The sequence below is a fragment of the Cordyceps javanica genome, chromosome 1, assembly GCF_051103115.1.
Source record: "Cordyceps javanica chromosome 1, complete sequence".
NCBI classification, from domain to species: domain Eukaryota; kingdom Fungi; phylum Ascomycota; class Sordariomycetes; order Hypocreales; family Cordycipitaceae; genus Cordyceps; species Cordyceps javanica.
In genome coordinates, this window is record NC_139295.1 from 2,572,052 (window position 1) to 2,598,467 (window position 26,416).

The window sequence follows — 26,416 nt, forward strand, 5'->3', positions numbered from 1 at the left end:
CCTCGCGATGCGACAAGCTGTCCCCTCCAGGAGAGAGCCAAGAGCTCCTAAATGGGACTAGCGTAAATCCAGGTTGCTGTCGGTCGGCGTCACCCAACCAGCGCGACAACTTCTCAAATTAAACCTGCTTTCTTTCATCTACAATCGGATTTTCCAAAAAAAAAAAATCAAGAAAATGGAAAAACCCCGCAAAAGTATGAATTCGAATTTCGATTTTGATTGCTATCCTGTCTGCTGCGGTATCCAACACGCCCGGTCCCAGTGATCTGGCAATGGAAAAAGCTATGACTTTATTTTACCCTCAAGCCACAGCGTGCCAGCTACCATCTTATCTGTAAGAGCAAGAAACAGAGGTGCAATAGGCTCGATCAAGAAGTTCGTTGCTACTGCCATAGCCAAGGTCAGGGCCACCCAGTTGCCGTTGTCCTGAAGCACGTCCTTGTCAATAGTCACTGGCAACGAGACTAAGAACATGCCCCAGATGTTGAACGCGACCATGTTGGTAAAGAGTCTGCTCGCGTTGGCCACTGTCTGGTAACACTTGCAGAGGACAATACTTTGCTTGAATACCACAACGGTCGAGTACGCGACGACTGTGTTGAAGGTAAAGGGTTGTGACCAAAACGAGAAACATACATAACCAAACACAAGAATGTCAAAGATGACCAGCATCAGTTTGGGAAGTCGTGGTTCTATATGGTCCTTGGCTTTTCTTTCTGGCTCTTCCTTATCCGCGGGGCTCTTTGCAGATGAGCTGTAGTCCTGGTAGACATTCACAATGCTCTCCATGTCATCTTTCAGGAGGCCGATGAGTTGGTCGGCCCCGCGTCCCAGTTTGAAGCATTGTGTGAACCGGATATATCTCTCCACCCGCACTTTCATGGGTACGTCTTGCCACGGCGGTGGAGTGATAGTCGACTGCGATTGGTGCTCAATATGCGCCTCGAGCGAGACAAGCTCCCGATGGACGGCTTTGTCAACAGCAGCCCAGTAAGCCTCACTGCTCTTGCTCTTTCGCCGCAATTGCCTCATCTGATAGCGTGTCAAGAGTCGCACAATGTAGTTGCGGATCGTAGGGGAGAACTGAATGCCCATTTGCCAAGCAATGGTCATGACAAGGACCATTGTGCGGAACCACGTTTCTTCATGGGCAGCTTTTATAGCTGGGAAGATGGCAACAAATGCATACAAAGTGCTTCCCACCAAGCCACCCAACAGTCTCTCGAGGCCCCAGTTAAAGAGCAGCCATGTAGTGTGGTAGGGGAATTTCCAGAGAAAGTAGAGCTGGCAAAGCGTCATGATTCTGCTGCCAATCGAGCGCTGGTTGTAAGATCGTTCATCAAGAAACCCAGCCGCAACATTGGGATACACGGAGCAAAATATGAGAAATACGAAGAAGATGTTGACGCCGACTCGCTCCGCGCGACTCACGCCAGAAGCGAATCCGCACCTCCAAATTCGAAATGTCTTACCGATGGCGGACTTGTGTCGCATCACTGCTCCCAAACCCTGTGAGGGATGGTAATCCTCTTCGCTCAGTAACTGCAGCTTTCGTTCCATATTCTTAGCGTTCGCAGCGGCTAGAATATAGCGAAGGTTTCTTGGGGTCCGTGGCCACGCTTCCTCGGGCTCTCGTTTCCACAGTGACTTCTGATGCGGTTTTTTGTCGCTCGTCATCCCTTCACAGTCATTGATCGGGGCCAGTCGCCGCCGTATCAACTGTCGTACGTGCTCCTCCTCGATGGGCAGTTGATCTAGCGCAATGTCCGGGAATGCACTGTGCAAGGCCTCGAGTATGCATAACTCGTCGAGATTTGTCTTCCATATAGCCGCATAAGCATCATCTTGGGCTAGGTTCCTGTTTCTGTACGGGATAGACCATTTCCAAATGTAAACCACCGCAGAGGAAACACCAGACGCGGCAACCTCTACGAGACGAATCGCAGCGGACGGTCTAGCATTTCCCGCAATATCCATGACAGAATTTTGATTCTGCTGGATCTCAAAAGACATTCAATGCTCAATTTTGTGTCAGACTTTCGATGCACTCGGAAATTGAAGTGTCCGCGCTCGCAATTACCATGAAAAGCCCGAAGCCAGCCGGTTTCGGAGCCCAATGTGCCACGAATATGACATTTGTAATTGCAGATTACTCAGAAGTAACTTGCGCGGGTATATTAGGCCGGTCGCCGGTTTCCTAGTAATTGGTCCCATAGGTGATGAGTACGGAAGACCAGGGTAGCCATAACGTCTCGGAAGCCCGCCTACATACATTTCGGATCAAATTTGATGGGTGGAGATGGAGCCAGTCGTAGCAATGAAGACACCTGTGGCCGTTCGAGGAACGGGTCAATATTCTGTGCAAAACTTGGCTACAGCTTTCTCCGATAAGTTCAATATCAGCGTGCTGCAGCCAAGCTTTCTCCAAGCAACAATATGAATCGGCGTCATTCTAGCAAACAGGCTTCGTCTTTTTCGCCACGTCACCGTACGACACGGACGCATTATCCCAAGGATCTATGTAGTGCACGAATTGTGTGCCATGAGTGTCACAACGGAAATGTCTAGAAAATGTGACGACAAATAATGAAGGCGGCGCGCCCGCCTTGGTCCCCTGGCATCGGCTGACCACCATCACCCGAGACATGGTTGCGATGCGCACATTATGCATCTTGGACAAGCTTAAATTTAGGAAATCTGCGATTCTACGATAATCTGGTCAAATTACTGGGAGATTGCTCGGGGAACCTCGTACGCATAAGCACAGCCAGCTTGTTGCCGATTCGATATGCGCCACGACGTGCGGCATCGACTGAATTCGCCTAGTGCACGAGTCACGATCATGAAAAGGGGGGATTGCGCAAACATATTCAATCACAAAACTGTTGGTGCAGCTGTAAAAGTTACGCTGCCAGCCGACACATATGCTCAGCCACTCGGGCTTGCAATATTCGGCGTCCCGCACGGGTAAGCACCTAGCCACCTCAGTCATCTTCTCGACGGGTACACCATACGCGGTGAAATCGCTAGCCCGAAAAGATCGTGCCATCATCCTCCCACTCGAGACCTGTATGGAACTCTCTGCGCGTTGCAACGTACTTCTGGTAGGTACCCTGAACTTGCTACAACATTGCTTATTGCAATGAGCCATATTCCAAGTTTTGGTCAGCTGATAATATGTCACAGAATACAGTAAAATTGACAGCTGTATTCGTCAGTTCTACACTGTGATCCCTGACACAGTCCCTATTCACGAGCTCGCCCAACTGCGTGGTGGAGGCGATAAACCGGCGCTGCAGAACGTCATCACGAGTGTTCTGATGTATATCTGCCCGAGACCGGGCGACTAGGCGTGGCAGCTGTTACCGCGTTTGGCAACTTGACTTCCGACCATTTTCGGCGAAAATTGCATCGCGACCGTCTTCGACGTTCCAAGCAAGGATGGGAGTGCAGTTACAAGGATGTCTGGCCCTCGTACTTGGCGTGTCGGTGCCAAGCAACGGAAGTTGTACTCAGTAGACCCTCATGTTAAGTATTGAAGCCTAGACGCGATGATCAGTTACACGAGGAAACCTCGCTCGCGATCCAGACGAGAGATCTGCATGTAAAAGGTGGTCCAAACAGCCTCCTCCGCTCCAGCTGCTGGCCGGGCGGCCGAATCCTAGTCTCGAAATGTGACAACCTTATGCTCCGTCGCGCATCGGGTCAGCTGGCAAGACAAATATGCGCGTCGCATATCTCTGCAACGATGGTAGAGTACGATGCTTCACGGCAGCATCCTTGAAGCGCAAATCTCTGGGAAAAGTTGTGTGGGTCAGAATATAACAAGATATTTAAAATTCACCAGACACTACACAGGGGATTTACAGAAGTCGTAGCTAAGGGTGCGATAGTGCCCCTTCCCTTCGGGCCCTGAAAGCATCGACTAATGCGTAGCATCATTTCGCAATTCAATCTCTCATGAGATAGTACATGATTACACTACTTGCAGGTTTCGGTCCAAGCGATTCAATTCATATTACGACATGTTCAGTCAATGTACTCCATAGAATGTGCTGTTATAAACCTTGTAGCTGGGCGAGCCACACATGTGGTGGTGCTTCGGGTGCTTCCACGAATATAAGCTTACTACAACCGCATAGCATTTTCGATGCAGCCTCCGCTTCTCCAATTTCAAAGCAATAATTGTGTCTCCAATCATTCCTGTTCCGCAGCGTCTTCCACTTGAATCACGTGGTGGCGTCACAACTCGACAAGCGTCTCCTAGACGGCAACATATACCTTTCTCAACAGTGCTGCAACATGGCCGCGGCAAAGCTTTCTCCATCTCGTAATCCTGATATGAACAAAACATTCAATAGTTGAACAACTTGCTCACCCATCCGAAACACGGCTTGGCAAAACTCCGCTATCAAAATACAGCTGAGCCATGAAGCTTGGCCTGCTTGGCCTGCATGTGAATTTCATCCGCATTGTCACCCTGGAAAGCTTTGATCACTTCCTCAACTGTCGCATTATCGAGCCCAAGGAACTTCAATGTGGTTCCTGTATTTCTGTAGTCTGTGCCTCTAAGAATGGATGCGAAGAGAATCATGGCGTCGATGGTGGTGGTTGGAACCCCGGCGCGTAGGCCCAGCTCGGAGCAGAGAACGAGCCAGTATGGTACGTCTTGGTCTATGAATCGCTTCTGTGCTCCTTTGGTCGAATTATGGACAACCGTCTTATCGGCAAAGCCTCGAAGGGTGGTCTCATTTGTCCCATAGTTTGCGTTGAAAATCTCCACCACCGACTTTGTGGGCACCTTATAGGCTGCGGCGACAGCTAACCTCTCCTTGTCCAACGCTTCAATAATGTTGCAAACACTAGGACTCATTCCTTGGCGGTAAAAGTAAAAGTCGCCATTGGTGGTCTCCATCCACCCCAGGTTCATCAGGGTTGTCGGTACATGAACAACGCCACTGAGACCGGACAAGAAGGTCTCCAAGACACTCGGGCACCACTCGACAGGCATTGGAAAAAGTGAGGCAACCTGTGCCAAGTCTTCTTGCCCCATTTTGGACGCAAGAATACTGAGCTTGAGGAATTTCTTGACGCCCCTGAAGTTGACATGTCCATCAGCAGTGACCCGAGAGCTAAACGGCGACGTGGCGGTTTCCAGAATGACTTTTGCATTCGTTGCCATATGAGCCTTGATGGCGGCAGAGTTTCCCGTAATGAAGATCAACATCTTGTTGCTGAGTTCATGCCCGGCAAGCTCGTCGAGAACCTCGTGCACGCCTGTGGATGGAATGGCGACGAAAATGATGGATTCTGTGAGCTGCGAGAGTCCTTGGTTGACTCTCACAGATACGCGGCCCTTGAACAGCCCGGTGGCTTCCAAAAATCCATTATTATTCTCAATCGCTGGACCGTTCCCAGGATGGCCAGCCATGGTTCTCAGAACTATATCGTTCCCTCGCGAAGAAAGATCAAAGCCGAGTGCACAACCCACATGGCCGGCACCGATGATACCAATGGTAGGCATTATGGTATAACTATGCTTCTTGAATGGAAAGAAAAAGGGTCGTTTCAGGATTGCAACGAGGCTTGCGAGTAGTGATAGGAAAAAGTGAAGAACGAGGCGTGTACAGGGCCTAATATACTTTTTTCAAATTTCAATCTGACTTCCACTTGTGCTTTTGCATTACTCATATATTGCTCTCGGCTACACTATTCAGCTATGTTGTACGAGAATACCAATCTCTCTCAGTGGTGCGAGGCCAACAGAAGTGAAGAGCTGCAAAAGACATGACCTATAACGTTGCCAATGCCGGCTTCCAAATGAATCGTACTCAGATTACTAACAAGTGTTACACGTCGCTGCATTGCAGTTCATTTACGGAAGTGCAATGCGCCGTCATGCTTGTGGCAAATGGTGACGGTTCGCATAGGTTACCACCTATGGATGTCAGGTAGACACGATCATGCAGCAAAGGCATGCAGCAGACGTTCCAGATGAGACCACAGCTCGAACAGCCATTGAGAAACTTTACGCCGATGGACACGGATGTATGCTGGGAGACTTGATGCCAAGGTAGAGGTGCTGGCATGCAATCCTACAGAGTGAATCGCCAAGGCCCAAGGAGAGAAGAATATGCTAGGGACTTCTGGCATGAATTAATTCTCAAGGCATAATGTTCGGACTATGACGAATTTCAACTGAAGGGTTTTATTTTTCGGCCATGAATGAGCCGGCTGCAAGTCTCATGCCGGGTTAAAGGCATTCTGTTACTTAGTCATATGGATTCAGGCAAAATATGGTACTAGCCAATCTGGGTGTGGTTGAAGTCTCCCGGCAACTCGGGGAGCCGCTGTGATTGATGACTGAATAGACACACCGATAACAGTCCAATTCAGAATTGGTAAACACGATACGAGTGGCCTTAGGAAAGGCAATGAAAGAAAATTAGGAAATCAAAAATCTTCTATTATGGATATAAATGGTCTTGACAAAATGTAAAAATACTATAGATGTACATTCAGATGGCTGTCTGCAGAGACGCGTAGACCATTTACAGAAGAAGGGCCATGCCAACGAAGGCAGCGACAGAAAGCTCAAAGCGACCAGCACCAGCGGTCACAGGGGTGGTAGGCTTGCTGGGACCAACAGGGACAGAACCCGAAGGGTTGGCACCAGGCTGGCCAGGCTTGGAGGGTGTGCCGGGGACAACACCCGTGGGGTTGGGACCAGGGTGGCCAGGCTTGGAGGGGCCCGATGGGACGACACCGGAGGGAGCAGGACCCGAGGGGTTGGCACCAGGGTGTCCGGGCTTGCTGGGGCCCGAGGGAGCAGGGCCCGAGGGGTTGCCGCCAGGGTTACCGGGCTGGGAAGGACCGGATGGTGCAGGACCCGAGGGGTTGGTACCAGGGTTGCCCGGGTTGGGGTTACCACCGGGGTTGGAGCCGGTAGGCTTGCCACCAGGGTAGATGGTAGTGAAGGTAGAAGCGGTACCAGGCGCAACGGGGGTGGCTGTGGCCGGGCCAGTAGGAACACCAGTGGAAGCACTGCCAATGGGGCAGACAACGGTCGTAACTGGGACAACAGTGTGGGTGGTGACGGTGGAAGAGGCAGGGCAGTTGGTCACCGTAGGAGCACAGTGGGTAACGGTGATGATGGAGGTGCTGTACACAGTTGAGGTGGTCAGGGTGACGGAGTCGGTGCCAGTAGTGGCAGAGCCAGCAGGACCAGTGGTAGCGGGACCAGTGGTAGCGGAGCCGGCAGGGCCGGTGGAAGAGCCGCTACCAGTCGAGGTCGAGCCGGCAGGGCCAGTCGAGGTCGAGCCAGTGCCGGTGCTGGTAGAACCAGCGGGACCAGTCGAAGACGAGCCAGCAGGGCCAGTCGAGGTCGAGCCGGTGCCGGTGCTGGTAGAGCCAGCAGGGGTGGAAGAACCGGCAGGAGTAGAGGTCGAGCCAGCAGGAGTGGAAGAACCAGCAGGGGTAGAGGTAGAACCAGCGGGAGTGGAAGAACCAGCAGGAGTAGAGGTAGAACCAGCGGGAGTGGAAGAACCGGCAGGCGTAGAGGTCGAGCCAGCAGGAGTGGAGGAAGAACCGGTGGTGGTAGCAATAGGAGCGCCATTGCACTTGGCCTTGCCGAGAATGGCGATGCAGACATCAATAGGAACGTTGATCAGACCGCCAGAGCTAGGCTTCTGCTTGCACTCAACTTCGCCAAGAATAGCGATGCAAGCATTCACAGGCACAGAGACGAGGCCGCCGCCGTTACCACCGGTGGATTGCTGGTCACACTTGGCCTTACCGAGGGCAGCGATACAGGCGTTGACAGGGACGGAGATGAGACCACCAGAGCTGGTCTTCTGCTTGCACTCGGCCTCACCAAGGACGGCGCCGCACAGGTTGACGGGAATGTTGACAAGACCACCGTCGCCGCCAGTGTTCTCCTGTTTGCACTTAGCCTCGCCAAGGGCAGCGATACAGGCATTAACAGGGACGGAGATGAGACCACCAGAGCTGTTCTTCTGCTTGCACTCGGCCTCACCAAGGACGGCGCCGCACAGGTTGACGGGAATGTTGATAAGACCACCATTGCCGCCAGTGTTCTCCTGTTTGCACTTAGCCTCGCCAAGAGCAGCGATACAGGCGTTAACAGGGACGGAGATAAGACCACCAGAGCTAGACTGCTGCTTGCACGCAACGTCACCAAGAACGGCGCCGCAGAGGTTGACAGGGATGTTGACGAGGCCGCCGTTGCCACCGGTGGTTTGCTGGTTGCACTTGGCCTCGCCAAGAGCAGCAACACAAGCGTTGACAGGAACAGAGACCAGACCGCCAGAGGTAGACTTCTGCTTGCACTCAGCCTCGCCGAGTACAGCAGCACACAGGTTAACGGGAATGTTAATCAGGGTTCCCTTATCACCACCGGTGGTCTCTTGGTTGCACTTGGCCTTACCGAGGGCAGCGACACAAGCGTTGACGGGGACGGAAACAAGGCCACCCGAGGTAGACTTCTGGTTGCACTCAGCCTCACCAAGGACACCGGCGCAAAGGTTGATGGGAATGCTGACAAGGCCGCCACTGCCCTTTCCACCAGCGTGCTGGTTGCACTTGGCCGAACCCAGAACTCCGAGGCAGAGATCGGTAGGAACGGAGACGAGGCCGTTAGAGTCGGCCTTTTGGTTGCATTCGACATCACCGAGGATTCCGAGGCAGAGATTGATCGGAAGGCTGATCAGCCCGGTAGCCTGATGTGATGTTAGCGCATGAACGCAGGGGTCGATAGATCGGACTAGTGTATCAGACTTACAGCAGCACGTCCAAGGACGGCGGCGCCAACAGCGGCGCGAGCAGCAGTAAGCTTCATAATTCAAATTGTGCGAGTCGTTTAAACGAGTGACTGAACGGACGAATAGCAAACCAAGGGAGTGAAGTAACGAGTGATGGGTGCAACAAAGGTTGCAAAAGGAAAACAAAGACAACGAGTTCGACGGCTGCACTGCTGATGAAACAAGGTCTCTACTTAGGAAGGGGATTTACTTCCCTTTTAATATGCGGTAGATCGCCAGCCTGTGTCGGCGTGAGAAAGCACCCCTTTCGGGTTGCCGAGGGCCAGACTGCACTCACCCATCACTTATCAAACGCCACAACTGTCGTAAATTACATGCTGCAGTCAAGACATTACCATGAAACATGGCTGATTGTTTGTTCCTGGCAATCAGTCCGTGCGCGGCAGCCAGCAGCCTTGCATTGGGCATGGTAACCTGGCACTCGGCAAAGTGTGGTTCTTGGCTCATCACACCGGTACCTGGGGCCGCGCTGGTGGGCACGGTCACAGTCGGGGACTATTTTTGGTACTTAGGGTTGACCGTTTTTGCCACGCTTTTTTCCTTCTTTTGGTTGCTTTTTCGGCTGGTGTTTTCCTTTTTCATCTTCCATGATGTCTCACTTTCTTCCTGTTATTCTCCAATTCTCCTATCTTAGTAGTGTGCGTGCGTCCCCCCTCGCATTGCGACCGCTTTTTTTTCTCTCCAATTAACCCGATATGTCCTCGAGAATTTCTTCTGTGCTTGTGTGCCTGGCAGTTTTGTTTTTTGCAGACGCTCGTACCCTGTCGATAGTCGGTCCAATAGTTCAGGTACCGCAGGGTTGGTACACATGTCCACTTGTGATCTCCCGGTGAAGCGGGGACGGGAGTTGATATTGCAACCTTTGCAGTAGGGGCTCCTTCGGGGAAAGTTCCCGGACTCCCTGTTGCCTCATTGGACATAAGAGGCCTCGGCCCGCCGCCTCGTATTCACCCCATCGAGGGTTTCTGGAGCTGGACGCCCTGGCCAAGCGGCGCCATCGCGGGGGCCATCGTGAGGCAGGAATACTATCGCAAAATAATATCGTGCAAGATCATCGCGGGCTAGCTGCGGGACCTGACTCTATCAGTTCATATTGGCATAAATTTCGGAGAATATACACATCTGAAAGTGTACTCATTCGCCCATGATATGTCAATGAGTCGTGATGGTGCCTCGATGCCTTTCAGCTGGCCATTATATTATTATGTGGCGCTGCCAAAACGTCCATGCGCAAGGCTATGGGTGCCTGATATTGTAGGCGTAATTTAATTGCCGTTGCGCCCCCGTTAGACTCAACTCACCAGAATAGCGTAGTCCCCGTTGCAACGCTAACACCGGATAAACTACTCGAGCCCAACCTCCTCCAACTCCTCACCCACAGCTGCTCTCCCTTGGGGAGCACCGTGCGAGAGCGTTGCCACAACCGCACTGCGTAGAAGAGCTGTCAGTTTGAAGCGCTCGATGCCGGGCACGACAACACAGTGTCACAGTGCCCCGCGGGCATCATTTTGACACCATTCCTGTACACTCTGTCCACCCGTCTTTTCAATTGATTCTTCTCCGAGTGCCTACGGCCTGTTGTAACCCTGCAGCTTGATAGCAATCCATACGCATCGCAGCCTTTTGCCTGCCAACGCGTGGAGGGGGAGGGGGAACTCTAACACTGTACGTACAATGGCAGAGGTACGCGACGAGGACCCCGCTCCTAGCACCACCACGACTGGTAGCAGCAACAGGACCAAACAGGTCCACGGCTTGAGCCGCCCACTATGGCAACCTCTCACCGTAACCCTGCCCCCACCAATTTTCCTGCTGCCTTTTCTCTTACTCGGTTTTTGCTTTCTCCTCTTTCCGATCCAAACCACAGAGTCTGAATCTGTATCTATCATTCCGGAATCCCAAACTCCGTCTATTCGATCCTCTGTTCCCAAGGTATCATCTGATCCCTCCGCCAAAATGTCTACCGAGCAGACGTGAGCATTCACCCCACCTTCATTTACCCCTCCATCCCGCCGGCGGTCTTTCTTTGTTTTAACAGCGCAATAGCTTCATCGCTATCAAGCCTGATGGCGTCCAGGTATGTGGTTTCATTTCAAATCTGCTGTCAACTATCGGAATTTCTCTAATATCTGAAACAGCGTGGCCTTGTTGGCCCCATCGTTTCCCGCTTCGAGAACCGCGGGTAGGTGCCTTACCCCGCGATGCCGATACGAAAACTCTGACCGCTTGTACAGCTTCAAGCTTGTTGCCATCAAGCTGGTGACCCCCGGCAAGGAGCATCTTGAGACTCACTGTACGTAATTATTCATCAAAAGGCTAGATTGTAATACTAACGTGGCTGCAGATGCCGACCTGAAGGACAAGGCTTTCTTCCCTGGCCTGATCCAGTGTACGGACGAAAGACCCCCACCACTCCAAACATCTACTAATGTGATACAGACATGTCCTCTGGCCCCATCTGCGCCATGGTCTGGGAGGGCCGTGACGCCGTCAAGACTGGCCGTGGTAAGTAACATCGTATCAGCTGCCACCTTAGCACCGACTAACATTTGCCAGCCATCCTCGGTGCCACCAACCCCCTCGCCTCCTCTCCTGGCACCATCCGTGGTGACTTCGCCATCGATGTTGGTCGCAACGTCTGCCACGGTTCCGACTCCGTCGAGAACGCCCAGAAGGAGATTGCTCTCTGGTTCAAGAAGGACGACCTCGTTAGCTGGAAGTCTGCTCAGTTCGACTGGATCTACGAGAAGGCTTAAGCTTGTCCATCTATCAGGCGTCCAGTAATGTGATAGAGGACATATAATAGTTTTATATCGTTGCCAAGCTGCACATGACGGACAAAATTTAAAAATGAAATAGAAATACAGCAGCCGTATTGAAAATAAATACAAGCTGTCACCACACTACTTTCCTAATGCAACCTTGCGTATGCTGAGGAGAACACCGGCAAACCAGGGTGTAGCCCACACACTACCGATAATTCTCAAAGGAAGAAGTGCTTTGGTAGTGGCATAGGCCAAAGATACCTCCACTAAGATCTTGTACTTGGGGTCACCCGTCCGCCACTTGTCTGCGGCGTCCGGGAGCCGTTCTGAGCTTTCCGATGCGGCCCTTCCTTCCTTCCCGGTAGCACCGTTATCGAATCCGAACCAGCCCTTACGACGAAAATATTTTTCAAAGCGCGACACGCCAGCGTCGACGTAGCCCCCAAAATGCTCTGTCATGTACGTCAAAGGCACGTACGTCGTATAATGAAACAGAGTAAAGAGTGCGACCAAAGGCACAATCGCCGTCAGCTCATGCAGTATCAGAAATGATAAAATATGGGAAACGGGTGCATTGCGCAGGCCGTGCGTATATTTTTGCAACCGGCGGGGGAGTTTCGAGGTGATGCGGTCGATCTTGGAAGTGCTGGGTGTCCGAGTGGATTGGCAGCGTCTCTGCACTGGCCTAGCGAGCCGGCCGAATGCCAGCCGCCGCATCATGCTGTGTCGTTGCGAGAGAAACTGGGGGCGAAACATCGTGGTTGTGCATCGACATTGCACCCCCTGATTGTTGTCGGAATGATGTAGGAGAATAATTCGGCTCAAGCTGGAGTAGCGCCGGCATGCTCGGCAATACAGCGTACCCTGGAGTTCCACCCCGACATTACTGAAAGGCAGTAATAACAACAATACATTCATCAAAAGAGTTTTCTCAAAAGAAAAATGGTTGAATACAGATTACAATGCCGGCTTCAATCCTTCTGGTGGAAATCTACATTGTTGGAAACGTAGCAGTAAGAATCAGGCACTGACAGACTGGGTTCGTGCACGTTAACACGGTCCGCCTTCCCGGTACCCACGCTTTCAGAAACAAAGCGCTTGACTCCAACGATTGTCGATTGACGGAAAGCGTATCGACACGTTAGTAATGCGATATCTGGCCCTGAAAGATTCTACAAACGGAACGTTTTGTTGAGACAAGCGATCGAAGTGTTCTGCATTCTAAGTGGCCAACGATGTTTGGCGACTGGCAACCCAGTAAGCCTGGCGGACGTTACCAGCTGGCAGGCCGTTGTTTGCCAGCTGCCCGTCTCAACATTATGCCGGGGCCATCTAATTGTCTTCTTTATCCGTCATGCCGATCCTTTCATTTTATCATCATCAAACTTTTCTATTCCCAGCTCCAACCGCTCTTTTCGAATTCCCACTGCTGCTTCCATCAAGCAAACATCAAAACGCAACTTTGACTCTCGTATCTACGGTAACTTTGCCTCCCAATCGTCAAAACCACTCACTAATGTGCCGTTTGCAGATTCATCATGTTCAAGCTTACCACAGCAGTTGCCATTCTCAGTGGCCTCGCGTCCCTAAGCCAAGCTCAAAAGGCCGACAACGAGACTTTGGTCCTGTGTGACTGTGGCATCGGTGATAACAAAGATCAGTCGTCATGGTCGACCTCTCGCCAGATGAACTGGTACAAGTCTCTTACATGGCCAGATTCAGTCAGCAAATACCCAGTGGCACCTGAGATGGCTGTCGAGGTTCCCTTTGGCAACGGCGTTTATCCCTGGAACCCAACGGGAGTCACAGAAACAATGCCCAACGGCGATGTTTGGAGTGTTTATATCGAAGAGCAGACTCCCGAAGGATTCAAGGCTGGTAATGCGGTACACAAAGACGGCGAGACATTAAACTGCTGGTCTTATCATGGTAGACCTACCAGCGCCGCCATCAACAAAACCGTCAACCATGATGCAATTTGCTGGTCTGCCTTTGTTTGCAATAATAACAACTCTCCACCTGATCGTCCCTCTGATATGAATCCTACTACGACTAGCCCCTCCACTACAGCTCCAAGCACATCGGACTTCACACAGCAGCCTGCCCCCACCCAATCCTCTGCTAGCAAGGTTCTCAGCGTTGATGCTACTGTGAGCCCTCGCTTCATCAACTGGCCCAACAACTGGGACGCATTCATCAACAATTATGTCTGGGATCAGATCACTGGCAACTGTGTGGGCGGTCCATTCCGAGGTGATGGTTATACAATGACTTTTGAGTGCTCTGGCATTCAGATCGACTCGGACACACACATGACTCTGCAGCTTATCAAGGCTCTGCGAGACGTTGGCATGAACAGCCTCTGGTTCAATCAGAACCCAGCTATCCCAGGGAACAATGTCTCAACCAACGGAACCACTCAAATGCCTAGTTGGGTAGTCATGCCTGAGTCACTTTCGCTCACTGCAAAAGACGTTGCCGCAGAAAAAGTGCTCGGCCACTTGTCGTACACTACCAAGTACGATACCTTCCTGGCGAATCCATGCTCCTCCTGTGAGACTGCCCGATTCAACGCTGGCTTCTTTGACCCGATTCTCGAGGCCATGAAAGGAACGTTTCCTGACTACAATAATTACCATGTTCAGGCGGTTTGTGACCCTTGGGTCGTTTGTTTCTGAGCCTGGCCATGTGGTTGTGGGGCAGCACGGGGTAATGAATTTAAATCGCTTCCAGTCCATTTTGAGAATCTGCCACCGAAGATGCAGCTAGCTTTCTGATGTATATGTTACAAGAGAAATCGCAATTTCATGTTAATTGATACTGCTGAACAGAGCCCTCGACCGCCCGTTAGTAGAATGCTTCACCTTCACAAATGCCTCAGGAGGCACATGGTTATTATACGTGCACATCGCATAAGTAGTATTTCATGTACGTCTGCAAAGGTGGGGGTGCTTCGGCTGGATTACGGCTGCCATGGTACGTGATGGCCTCTGCCTACAGCCTCGTCGTCAGTGGAGGTACTGGCCTCTTTGCATGGCACCATTGCCTTTTATTAGGCGGCATAATTTTTCCGTCATGGTAGGCAATTAACTGTTACGTATGCTATACCGTCTATTTAATTTCGCGCCACGCCCGTCGGAAACACTGGGACTCAACTGAAGCATCAGCACGCGCTATCGCGACATCATGAATTGTCTGAACGACCATACCTTCGGCCCACTCGTGGTCGGCTGCCGCGATAATTTCGACTTCACGAAAACATTTGAGCAGTCGGCTCTGTCAATCCTGCCCAATGCTTTTTTCATTGTCATTGCCACAACACGCGTCGCAAAGTTGACCAGGACCCCTGCTACCATTCAGGCACCCCATCTACTGCTGGCCAAAACACTCGCAGCTTTCGCTCTCCTTGGCCTCAACTGCGCGTACCTCGGCTTTCAGCTTGCCAAGAGCAACTATGGCGGCCGATATAATGTTCTTGCCGCTGCTCTGGCCACCATCTCTACTGCGGTGCTGATTCTCCATTCGCGGCTCGCGCACGCTCGAATGGCGAGACCCTCGGACACAATCACCATCTTCTTGTTTGCATCATTCATTTGCGAAGTGGTCCAACTCCGCACACACTGGCTTTCCTCTGCTTCAGGATCCCTCACTGGATCCTTCGCAGCCGTCACTGCATGGACATGCGCTCTGTTGGTGCTTGAATTGACGAACAAGATCAAGGCGGCCCGGCTAAACTGTCCAGAAGGAGAAAAGACCTCGAGATCGGCCTTCAGCAAGGTGTCTCTGTGGTGGCTCAACGACTTGGTACGAGAGGCCTACAGACATCAGATTGGGTCTGACGACCTCTACCCCCTTGACGATGACTTGGCAGCGGAAAAATACCGAACCCGGTTCATGACCCGCTACCGTGCAATACAGTTCAAGGATGGCAATCGGGAAGATGAGCAAGTCCAAAGAAGCCAGACAAGAGGCTGGAAAATAGGGCGTGCCCTTGTTCGGGCTCTTGGAACTAGCTGCGTAGCACCCGTGTTGCCGCGTGTGATAATGTCGGCATTCGGATTCGCTCATCCATTCTTTATCAGCTCCATTCTGGACAACTTGATGCGAACGACTTCTTACTTGCCTGCTGGCACTGCAGTTGCCTATGTGGGCATGATACTGTTCTTGAACGTGGGGAAAGCCATGGCGACGAGCCTGTACGGGTACTACCAAGAGCGGGCCGTCGCTCAAGTGCGATCATGTCTTGTACCTGCGCTTTATCAGAAAACTGTGCGACGCAAAGTGTACTCGGAGAAAAGCTCTTCTGTCCTGGGCATGATGAACTCGGAAATGAACATGATCCAGTTCGGTATCAAGAACGTACACGAATTCTGGATCTGCGTGCTTGAGATCATTCTTGCTAGCTGGCTCTTGCAACGGCGTATCGGCTGGGCATTCTTGGCACCGCTCGCCGTGGTCTTGTTGTCCGCGAGCGCTTCAACCTTTGCCAGCCAATTCACAGCCAAGAGACAAGGTGCTTGGATGGAGGCCCTGGGTAGCCGCGTCGGATTGATATCTTCTGTCCTGCCGAACCTCCCCTCCATCAAGATGGCCGGTCTGGGCAACCAAATTGGAAGAATTGTGCAAATTTCTAGGGAGCGTGAGATCAGTCTAGGAAACCGATTCCGGCTTCTTAGCACAGCTTCTGCAACTATTGCTTTTGTGCCGATGATATTCTGCCCTATTGTTACCTTTACCGTCGCTCGCGAGACGCTTACTATGAGCGAGGTCATGACGTCGCTTGCCTTCATCAATCTTCTCTCGAACCCTATGATGCATATTTTGCAGTGCATACCACCTGTCATGGCTGCAATTACCTCGGTGGGCCGCATTGAAGCCTTCCTCGACTCTGAAAATGACGATGGACAGCCTCTTGTGGACTACCGCGATGAAATCAACGACTCTGATACAGCCGGGACCATAGAATTGGTTGATGCTAGTTTCGGATGGCAAGATGATGATTGGCTAGTACAAAACATCAACCTCTCAATGTCCAAGGGCACTTTCAACTACATTCTTGGGCCCGTGGCTGCTGGTAAAACTACATTTTGCCTCGGACTGTTGGATGAGGTCAAACACAAGAAGGGGAAGGTCATGATCCACCGTGGTAAGCAGCTGTCTTATTGTAGTCAAGAAGTTTTCATCGTCAACGGCACGATTCGGGAAAACATTCTGGGCTTTGCGCCATTCAAAGCTGCTTTGTACGAGAGAGTAGTCAAGTGTTGTCAGCTGCATGCGGACTTTGAGTCTCTGCCCAATGCCGACGAAACGATTGTCGGAAGTCAAGGAGCCGCACTAAGTGGTGGCCAAAAGAAAAGAATATCACTGGCTCGCTCGCTCTACGCGGAGCCTGAAATAGCCGTGTTTGACGACGTGCTCAGTGGCATTGATTCAAATACGGCGCAAGGCATTGCTCACCAGGTCTTTGGGCCAGAAGGCGTCCTAAGGAGATCCAACACTACGGTCATTTTTGCTTCTCAATCGACAGAGTTGCTTAATCTTTTTGACGAAGCTTTGGTGTTGAAGGACGGCAAGGTGACATGGACTGGCCCGACAGCACAATTGCCTTCCGAGGTTCGGAGCAAAGACTCATTATCTGAGACGAACCCATCCTCTCATGAGGAACCTGGCAAAGACGCGGGAGATACAAATAAGCGTTGGAACCCTGCGGCGAAGACTGCGTCGGGCACTCTACCCATGGTTCCGCCAGGTCTCAGCGATGACTATAGTTTTTATTTTGCAGCGGTTGGCTCACTCACTTTCTTCATCTTCTTTCTCCTTGCTGCAACAGCCACTTTTCTTTTTACTTTCTCGACACTCTGGCTGGAGCTGTGGATGGCGGCAGAAGGAGATTCGGTCAAAGAGCGGTTTTACTTTGGAACCTTCTGGGCGCTGCAAATCACATGTCTACTGGCGATGCTGGTTTATTTCACCTATACCAGCAATGTGATGGGGCCCAAGGCAAGCTCACAGTTGCACTTTGGCGCTCTGAAAACGATTGTTCTGGCGCCTTTGGACTATTATACAACAGTCGACTCGTCGGTCCCCACTGGCTACATGTCGCAAGACATGAACACCATTGATAGCCAGTTTACAAACTCGGTCGGCAACACGGTTGCTTCTACGTTTATAGCCGTCTTTCAGTCCATTTTGATAGTCCTTGGGTCTCCTGCCGTACTCGTTGGATACCCATTCTTTGCTGCCCTCCTCCTACGGTTACAGCGGAGTTTTGTTAGAGCAGCCGTGCAGCTGCGGGCCATTGCTATGGAAGACCGAAATCCTATCAAGTAAGACTCTTCCTCGATCACTTTCATGAATCTTGATTGACAGTTCGGCGTCTAACATCTGTGTAGCAAACATTTCAAGGAGACGCTCGACGGTCTGGTCACCATTCGGGCTTTTGGCTGGTCGGAGAACAGCATTCGTCTCAACGACGAGCTTCTCGACAAATCACAACAGTCCTCTTTTCTTTCCGCAATGCTACAAACATGGCTGAAGACAATGCTGAACTTGTGCATTGCAGTGGTCGCCGCCGTATTTGTTGCCATTGCAAGCCAGCTGCCTACCAGCACTGGGCTCGTAGGCGTCGCTCTGGTCACATTCATGTCAGCGGGCGAGATGCTTGGAAATGTTATTCAGTCCTACACATCCCTTCAGACGTCAGCAGTCGCGCTGAATCGACTCAAATTCCTACAAGCTGGTGTGCCTCGGGAGGATGATCCGGAACAGAATGTATCTCCTTGTGAAAACTGGCCACGTGAAGGCGCAGTCCGGTTGGATTCCGTCTCGGTTGCTTATAAGACTAGAAAACCATACCCAGGAAAAGACCTCGCTCTGTTGAAGGCCCAGAACCCTGATGATGCTCTCAAGGTCATGTCGCTACATGTGCAGAAGGGTGAGAGGATGCTGATTTGTGGCAGGACTGGGAGTGGCAAATCAACGCTTTTACTTCTCTTGCAGGGTTTCATCGTTCCTCATTCTGGGTCTGTTAGAATTGACGGGGTTGCACCAGCTAGCGTTTATCGCAACAAGTTGCGCGACAGCCTCATTGCACTGCCGCAGTTCCCCTTCTTTTTGACTGGCGAGTACACTCTACGCGACAATCTCGAGCACCACTTTAGCTCGGCGGAGCTCAGCATCGAGACTGTTCAACAGGTAAAGTCACAGACACGGCAAGACGAGGACTGTATTTATGCGCTGCAGAGAGTGGGCTTATGGGACACGCTTTCCGCACGAGGGGGTTTGGATGTGCTGCTCGGCGAAGGCTCGCTCAGTCGTGGCCAAAAACAGCTCTTTAGCCTGGCACGAGCTATTCTGCGTCAAAGATTGAGGAGACGAGAGGGCCAGGGCGCCTCAAACCAGAGTGGTGGATTGCTCCTCCTTGATGAATTCAATACTGGACTGGACGCATCGACGGAGTCACTCATGTGGGAGGTGATCAAGACTGAATTCTCCTCTTGCACGATTATTTGTGTCGCGCATCGTCTGGGTGCGCCGTCGGATTTCGACCACGTTGCGGTGCTCGATCACGGGCGCATTATTGAAGAAGGCGTTCCGTCAATGCTTCTGGAGGATTCGGCAAGCAAGTTCCGAGCTATATGGAGCATGAAGGAAATCTAGATTTGATGCTGCATAAACCGAATATGACCTTTTTCATGCTATCCATATCTCAGCCTGAAGTTTACAGGCTACATTTTCTATCAAGTTTCTGTGTTCCTTATTGTTGCCCACCATCCCAATGCTCGCAGTAATCATGCATGTGCCTCGTTATTCATCTGCCTCATCGGTAAAGTACTCAAAAGGCGCGGGAACCTCGAGCTCCTTGCCGCCAGGCGCATCCACGTCCACATCGGCAGCAGGAGTCTGCGCCTGCGCCTGCGCCTGCAGCGGCTGCCGCGATGCCATGTCGACCGCCGGCGCCGGCGCCAGACAGTGTGCGCGAATCATGGCGGTCATGGTGCGCGCCCACTCCCAGGGCCGGTCGCGGTCGCCGGGCAGGCTGTTGAAGTACTCCCAGCCCATGATGCCGCCAAAGTTGTGGGGGCGGCGGCGCAGGATGGCGAGGGTCTGCTGCAGGCTCTCCCAGGCGACGAAGCCGGTGCCGTTGGCCGGGTTGGTGACGAGGCCGACGACGAGGCGGTCGGGGGCCCAGCCCTTGCGCAGCATCATGTCGTACATGACGGGCGAGGAGAAGTCGCCCCAGCCCCAGTAGAACTGGGCGTTGTACCAGGCAATCTCGCGGCCGCGCAGGACCTCGAGCGCCTCGTAGTCGAAGCCGCTGAGGTTGGCGGTCGGGTCGAGCAGGCTCGCGGCGACGGGCGCGAGCGTGATGAGGAACGCGGGGCCAAAGTCGGCGCGCAGGCGGTCGACGAGGCGCACGATGCCCGCCAGGCTCATGTCCTCCTCGACGTCGAGGTCCAGGCCGTCGAGCCCGCGCGCGCGCACGAGGTCGCGCAGCGGCGCGTAGTAGCGCTCGAAGCGGGCGCGCTCGGCCGGCCCCTCGTCCGGGCCGCCGCCGTCGAGCCGCTCGTAGGTGCCCTTGGCCGCGCCGCCGAGGAGGGCCAGGACGCGGACGCCGGCGGCCTGGAGCACGCGCAGCTCGGCCCAGGCCGTCTCGTGGCGCGCGTCGTCGGGCGGGTGGTCGTTGAGCGTGAGCGCGTCCGGGTCCTCGTTGATGTGCAGCGCCGCGAGGATGACGTGCGTCACGGCAATGTCGGGCTGCGTGATGAGCGGCAGGATCGAGATGGACCGGCCGGCCTCGTCGTGCAGCGTCTGGTAGTACGTGATGAGCCGCGGCAGCGGCGTCGGCCGGGGCGCGAGCGGCGACATGGCGGGAGGTGGAAAAAGGTGAGTCCTGGTTTGAGGATAGGATGCCTAACGCGCGCGGGGGCAAGTGAGGCCTAAGCTGAAGACATGGTGCCACCCCCCACCTACTCTGATACGTGTGACTGGTTCACGAACTTGGCGGCAGGTTTCGGCAAGAATAATCGCAACGAAAATTATCGGGTAAATTCTACAGATGCAGTGGTTCAAACATGCTCGCGCAATCCGCCGGCCAGCAGGTATCGTGGCAGAAAGACTAGCGCTGAACAAGGACGCCACCATCACAACCGAGACTATAAATGCCCCTACTGTTCATAGCAACTCTAGAGTTCCGGTAAAATCATTGGCAGTATGTGAATCCGGGAAAAAGGGAGAAATTGGTCGGACACGAGATGTGAAAGGAAATCTTCAACTCAGCATATTCTAATCTACCTGAGCAGCGTCTGGCGGCCATGCCAATCTAGTTCTAGACGTACGGAACAGCGCGATGAGGCAGCTTCTCATCTTCAGCAGCAATGCCATTCTTGATGCACCGACCAGGGTGGAAACAGCCAAAGAGCAATACGGCTAGAGCGACTGGAGCAAATTCGAGGCAAGCAAAGTATACCTCGTGAGTCTGCAGATTTCCAAAGAGACCCTCAGCCGTCTCGGCAAGACGAAAGGTGGTACGGAGATAGATGAGGCCAGTCGCGGCGGCAAAGGACCAAGCAAAGCCAACGAGTCCGTCGCGGCGCAGGTCGTGGCGAGCGCGCCAGAGAAACGCTGCCGATACAGCCACATAGACACCCATGGAAAAGACCTGGTACGCCAGGCCGCCGAGGAGAATATTGTTAGCGGTCGTGGGATCCTGGTGGTCCGACTCCCGCTTGCCGATCAGAGCGGCACCAGCAACCTGTGTAATCGTAGCCACGACATCCGAGACGACAAAGAACCACAGGATGACCTTTGGTGCCAGGATAGAGTGCCGGCGACCCAGACGACCAATGAGGACCGACAGGATCGTGTAGATGCCGGCGGCGAGGAAAACAGGGGCGGTGACGATGAAGAAGTAGTTGAGCACAAAATAGATGAGGTGGTAGGGGTCTTTCTTCGCCGAGAGAGCGCGAGCGCAGTACCCGACAATCTCAAACACAAGGCCGACGGAGAATGTGAGGAACCACCAGGACCGGTACCGGACCGTCTGGGCCGTGTGGATGACGAGGTAGACGGCGAACCAAGCAGCGGCAAAGGCGGCGAGGATAATGGAGGGAGTGAAGCCGTAGATGATGATGGGCACGTCGTGGGGACCGTTTGGGTTGGGGAAATTGGGGTCGATGTAGCCGTCTGGTCGACCGGCTGCGGATTGTCAGTAGCGAATGAGACGAGGCCCGAGAGGTTGCACTTACTGGAATCAGAGTGTTGGCTCATCGCGAAGAATGATCAAAAATGAAGTGAGGGGTGGTGAATGAAGTCGTTATAGGTCAACGAGGAGCGCGTACGAGAAATTTGATTATGAGGAAATCTGAAAGGAATTTATCACTTTGGAGATTGGTTGCCTGTGATGGGAAACATGGCCAAGTGTAATGACTACGGGGGCACACGCTCATCTTAATATAATGAAAATTCAGGCTAGTTTATTAGAAATGTTGTTTGTAATCTCCAGCTCTGTTCTAATTCTTTTGGCATCGCGACAGCAGGTATGGCAGAGTACGCGGCCAACGGACGGCCTCGTCAGCCCTACCAAAGTCGGAGCGTGATAGCCACCGACCTCCGTGATCGACCGGGGCGTCAGAGCCAAAACACCCCTCGAACCATACTTGGAAAGGTACTCAGTGCTTGGCCCGTTGGCTCTAGCTGGAAGGCTTAGCCCGCACTGGCAGCGACGACTTCATGTGATGCTAGACTGTGATTGGCCGGTTCGTATTCCGTGCGCCGGGGCAGTAAGATCGGGCCCGCCGTATAAAAGTGGGTCATGCCGCCGCTCGCCGGGCGTGCTTGTGATGAGATTGCCTGCTTCAGCTGCTTTGAAAGGGAAAGATCTTGTTCCGTGTCGCCGACTGCAAGGCTTGCTCTGACATGTACACTCTCCACCTTCATAGCTGGCGGTCCAGAATCCGCGGGCTTGATCTCCTAGCTGTGAAGACGGGGGACTTTGGGGCTGCGCGTGCAAAGTACAAGTCCAGTGAAGGAAAGCAGGGGATATCGTATTCTTCACTAACTATAAATGTACATCTCAATATCTTTTTCTGCCGAGAAATTGTCAGCAGGTACTAACTCGCTGGTGTATCATCCCAGTCCATTGGTCGCTTGCGACTACGACTTGTCAGGCACACAGCAGCTCAACCACCTCAGCCATCGTAGGCCGGTGCGGCGTCCCCTTGCACCGCAGTCTCGTACGCAGGAGGCAAGGAGTCTACTCTTCGTGGCGCCTCAGCAGTGCCAGCCCGCCCGACATCGCCGCCGCCGCCGCCTCCGCCTCCGCCTCCGCCGCTGCCAGCCTCTCCCCTCCGCATCACGGACTGGAACACCTCCTCGCGCGCGCGCTGCAGGTCCGCGCGCGCCGTCCGGAGCTCCTGCTCCTGCCTCGCCAGCTGCGCCTGCAAGTCCCGCCGGCGGCGGTCGGACGAGCTGCCCAGGTCCTGCAGGCAGTTGTAGCAGCGCACGAGCTCCAGCTGGCCGCGCCGGATCTCCTGGTGGAAGGCGTAGTCGGTCACGATGTTGTCGAAGAAGACGTCCGACACGATGCTCCCGTGGTTGATGCGCACCTCGGGCAGGTCGCGGACGCGCGGCGACGCGCGCTGCGCCCGCTCCGCGTGCCCGCGCGCCACCGCCGCCAGCCGGTCCGCGTTGGACAGGTGGCTGCGCTCCATCATGTCCGCCATGGCGCCGCCGCCAAACATGTCCATGCGCGAGTAGCCCAGCGCCTGCTCCATCTCCCGCAGCGCCTGCGTCATGGCCCGGTCGGCCCGGTTGAGCTGCTCGACGGCCTGCGTCTCGGCGTCGAAGAGCGCGCGCGTCCGCTGGTGCGCGTGCAGCGCCGTCGCGTACCGCTGCTCGCGCGCGTCCTCTTCCGGGAACTGCGGCGTCGGGCCGTCAAAGATGCGCGCGTAGAGGGCGTCGAGCTCCTGCTGCGCGGCGGCGTGCCTGTCCGCGTCGGCCTGCCGCCCCGGCTCGGCGCGCTGCGCCTCTTCGATCTGCGCGGTGATGGCGGCGTGGATGCCGTGCTCCTGCTGGGCGTCCTGCAGCGCCTTGAAGTATTCCCGCTCGCCGTCCTCCGCACGCTGCGCGAACTTGTCTTTCCTCCCCGACGCCTTGAACATGAATCGTCGCACGTGGCTGTCGCGGTATTTCTCGTGCTCGCCGAGGCGCTTTTGCCGTTCCCCCTCGAGCTTTGCGATACGCTGGGTGGACTGGTCTAGCTGATCTTGGAGATCTTGCTGGAAGCGCTTGTGTTCGGCGAGTGCCGATGCTGCGCCGTCCGTTCTGGCGAGCGTCTCAAGCAGTTGACTGTTTCGCTCTGCAGCGCTGCGTATCTGTTGCTCGACTGAGCTCGCCATGGTTGCTAGCGCTTGAGAAAGGCTCTAAAACGAATGAGAAAAGGTTGGATTTTTCATTCGAGGTTGTGCAGGTGTTGACTCGCGGTGTCGCAAGGCAATGTTCTGAGCACAATGAAGGGTGTCGAAATAGGTGAGGCCTGATTAATATAAACCGCAACTTTGATAGAAAACTCCAAACCAAACCCCCAGCTATCGCATTGTTTAAATCAATCAACTCTTGCCACCAGCCTGCGGGCTAGTGCAGCAGGCTCTGTCAGCCTCCTCACAGCCTTGTGCCCTCTATTGCATCATGGGGCGACGCTGGGTGCTTGGCGGCTTATAACTAGTGGCTTAGACAGGTGGCGAAGCAAGGTATACTTCTGGGAGCCCACCAGAGATCCCTGGAGATAAGTATTGTGGTGTCTTGGTCGGGCGTGCGTTGTCGCCATTTTGTCGGCGACCATCCCGCCAAACTTGTCAACCAAATCTTTCTCCAACCCGGTGCCCAGCGACAGTCAATCGCGCCGCCTTCCGAGTTAACGATGCTTTATCGAGAAATCGAGTTCTCCGAGTTACGGGGGCGTGACGTAGCAACAACACCCAAGAAGCCATCATCCAAAGAACAGAAATACACCATCATCGGGCTTTAAATGACTGCGACACTGATTTAGTTCTCTGCTAGATTGAGACAGGCGGGTTGTATGCGATCCTTTTTTTGTTGTTTTGATCATCGCCGACTTTTTATAGCTGGTCAACTACTTACAGTGAGGAAACAAGTCCCAGCGAGGAATAATGTAGCGGGCATGCAGCCAGTAGAATGAACGGTAAAACTCATTTCCCTTGTTTCTAATGTCCTTGCTTCACTCTGATTTTAAAAAGGGGCAGAGAGGATGATAGCGCGAGGTGTGTCAGGTAAGTAGCTTTTTGTACTTTGCGAACACGCGGCGACTTCCACTACCGCGAAAATACCATAGAAAATTAACTACCTCTTTGCCCAGCTCTTTGTATAAGTTGGCGAGAATCCGTGATCGTGACCGCATCGTGACATCGACGCACTAGAGAACGATGTAGCCGATGCCCTTTTCTACCGGCGTTGTGAAACCTGCATGAGCATTATTCAGGCCTCGTTAGCACGTAAATCCTCCCAGCCGAGCCGTGAGGCCAGTTCTCAGTTTCGTCAAGACGCACGACACATGAGACATACAACACACCCAGTAGATCACATAAACGTTCTCCTGAGACCATGCCCGTCACGACTGAGACTACCACCATCCAGCTCGCCTCTCCAAATGGGCCGGTGGCTAGGACCGTGCTGCAGACCCCGCTGCGAGACGCTCTTCCGTCCGAGATTCCCCTCATCGACATCGCCGATCTCGTCAGCGACTCGTCCACTCTCGACGCCCGCAAGGCCGTCGCGGCTCGGATCCGAGACGCTGCCACCAACACAGGCTTCTTCTACATTGTCAACCACGGCGTGCCGCTCGGCGTCACCGAGGCCTCATACAATGCTGCTCTTGACTTTTTCCGGCAGGAGCTTCCCGTCAAGTCGCGTGCCACCACTCACCCAAAGGGCTTTCCTAGCGGGTACCGGCCTCCCGGAACCTTGTCGATTAATGCAACGGAGGGGATTGACATCAAAGAGGGCTTTGCTCTACGCTATGATCCGCGGTGGGATCCCATAGTTACGGATCAGACTGCGATTCCTCCCAGCGTGCGTGAGGGCTTTGGTTATGAGGACAACGCCTTTGCCCACACGACGAACCAACCTGCCTTTGGCGAGGCTATGAAGGCGCATTTTCAGGCAGGTTTGCATCTGTCCCGGGCTTTGATGCATGGCTTTGCGCTCTCTCTGGACCTGCCCGAGGACGCCTTTGATGAAAAGGCCCAGTATCCAGGATGCGGCATGACCGTCAACTACTACCCTCCCATCCCCGGCGCAGCCGGCGCAGCAGGCGCAGCAGGCTCCAGTGATGCGAGCCGCGTCTCAATTGGCTCGCACACTGACTTTCAGCTCTTCACCATCCTCTGGCAGGACGACGCGGGCGGGCTGCAGGTTCTGAACCGGGAGGGACAGTGGATGCGCGCCAGGCCAGTCCCCGGTACGTTCGTCGTCAACATCGCCGACTACATGCAACGCATCACCAACGATCGTTATGTGAGCACTGTCCATAGGGTGCAGAACTGGAGCGGGCGCGAGCGTGTGAGCATCGCCTTCTTCATGGGCTTTGGCTTCCACGAGAGCTGCGGCGTCTTGGAGACCTGCTTAGCGGAGGGCGAGAAGCCAAAATACGAGGAGATTAGTTGCCGCGACTGGGTCAAAAAGAGGCTGACAGACATGCTCCTGTTGAAGAGTTAAGTTTGGCAAATCATTAATCTCGATATGGGCCATCTCATCGTTTGTTTTTTTCTCTGGCTTGACATCACCACGAGTCTG

At 53.6% G+C, this 26,416-nt stretch overlaps 11 protein-coding genes across 11 annotated transcripts; 4 read left to right on the top strand and 7 right to left on the bottom strand.

Moving 5' to 3' along the window:
- Positions 1-282: 282 nt before the first annotated feature.
- Positions 283-1,977, bottom strand: V2A60_000773 (uncharacterized protein; the record flags this gene model as incomplete). Its single annotated transcript, XM_083252140.1, has 1 exon — positions 283-1,977. The coding sequence occupies one exon, from the start codon at positions 1,975-1,977 to the stop codon at positions 283-285; it is 1,695 nt and encodes a 564-aa protein (XP_083108266.1).
- Positions 1,978-4,411: 2,434 nt separating this feature from the next.
- On the bottom strand, positions 4,412-5,431 carry V2A60_000774 (NAD/NADP octopine/nopaline dehydrogenase family protein; the record flags this gene model as incomplete). Its single annotated transcript, XM_083252141.1, has 1 exon — positions 4,412-5,431. One exon carries the CDS (start codon positions 5,429-5,431, stop codon positions 4,412-4,414), a length of 1,020 nt encoding a protein of 339 aa, XP_083108267.1.
- A 1,120-nt stretch (positions 5,432-6,551) lies between these two features.
- On the bottom strand, positions 6,552-8,857 carry V2A60_000775 (uncharacterized protein; the record flags this gene model as incomplete). The annotated part of the gene is made up of 2 exons (XM_083252142.1): positions 6,552-8,738; positions 8,801-8,857. 2 exons carry the CDS (start codon positions 8,855-8,857, stop codon positions 6,552-6,554), a joined length of 2,244 nt encoding a protein of 747 aa, XP_083108268.1.
- A 1,939-nt stretch (positions 8,858-10,796) lies between these two features.
- Positions 10,797-11,596, top strand: V2A60_000776 (nucleoside diphosphate kinase; the record flags this gene model as incomplete). Its single annotated transcript, XM_083252143.1, has 7 exons — positions 10,797-10,813; positions 10,887-10,917; positions 10,979-11,022; positions 11,075-11,133; positions 11,185-11,229; positions 11,280-11,345; positions 11,397-11,596. The coding sequence occupies 7 exons, from the start codon at positions 10,797-10,799 to the stop codon at positions 11,594-11,596; spliced, it is 462 nt and encodes a 153-aa protein (XP_083108269.1).
- Positions 11,597-11,743: 147 nt separating this feature from the next.
- V2A60_000777 (uncharacterized protein) lies at positions 11,744-12,361 on the bottom strand (the record flags this gene model as incomplete). The annotated part of the gene is made up of 1 exon (XM_083252144.1): positions 11,744-12,361. One exon carries the CDS (start codon positions 12,359-12,361, stop codon positions 11,744-11,746), a length of 618 nt encoding a protein of 205 aa, XP_083108270.1.
- A 782-nt stretch (positions 12,362-13,143) lies between these two features.
- On the top strand, positions 13,144-14,283 carry V2A60_000778 (uncharacterized protein; the record flags this gene model as incomplete). Its single annotated transcript, XM_083252145.1, has 1 exon — positions 13,144-14,283. The coding sequence occupies one exon, from the start codon at positions 13,144-13,146 to the stop codon at positions 14,281-14,283; it is 1,140 nt and encodes a 379-aa protein (XP_083108271.1).
- Positions 14,284-14,791: 508 nt separating this feature from the next.
- On the top strand, positions 14,792-19,264 carry V2A60_000779 (uncharacterized protein; the record flags this gene model as incomplete). The annotated part of the gene is made up of 2 exons (XM_083252146.1): positions 14,792-17,931; positions 17,998-19,264. 2 exons carry the CDS (start codon positions 14,792-14,794, stop codon positions 19,262-19,264), a joined length of 4,407 nt encoding a protein of 1,468 aa, XP_083108272.1.
- A 147-nt stretch (positions 19,265-19,411) lies between these two features.
- V2A60_000780 (uncharacterized protein) lies at positions 19,412-20,473 on the bottom strand (the record flags this gene model as incomplete). Its single annotated transcript, XM_083252147.1, has 1 exon — positions 19,412-20,473. One exon carries the CDS (start codon positions 20,471-20,473, stop codon positions 19,412-19,414), a length of 1,062 nt encoding a protein of 353 aa, XP_083108273.1.
- Positions 20,474-20,933: 460 nt separating this feature from the next.
- V2A60_000781 (RTA1 domain-containing protein) lies at positions 20,934-21,874 on the bottom strand (the record flags this gene model as incomplete). The annotated part of the gene is made up of 2 exons (XM_083252148.1): positions 20,934-21,802; positions 21,853-21,874. 2 exons carry the CDS (start codon positions 21,872-21,874, stop codon positions 20,934-20,936), a joined length of 891 nt encoding a protein of 296 aa, XP_083108274.1.
- Positions 21,875-22,794: 920 nt separating this feature from the next.
- V2A60_000782 (uncharacterized protein) lies at positions 22,795-24,003 on the bottom strand (the record flags this gene model as incomplete). The annotated part of the gene is made up of 1 exon (XM_083252149.1): positions 22,795-24,003. One exon carries the CDS (start codon positions 24,001-24,003, stop codon positions 22,795-22,797), a length of 1,209 nt encoding a protein of 402 aa, XP_083108275.1.
- A 1,222-nt stretch (positions 24,004-25,225) lies between these two features.
- On the top strand, positions 25,226-26,338 carry V2A60_000783 (isopenicillin N synthase family dioxygenase; the record flags this gene model as incomplete). The annotated part of the gene is made up of 1 exon (XM_083252150.1): positions 25,226-26,338. One exon carries the CDS (start codon positions 25,226-25,228, stop codon positions 26,336-26,338), a length of 1,113 nt encoding a protein of 370 aa, XP_083108276.1.
- Positions 26,339-26,416: the final 78 nt, after the last annotated feature.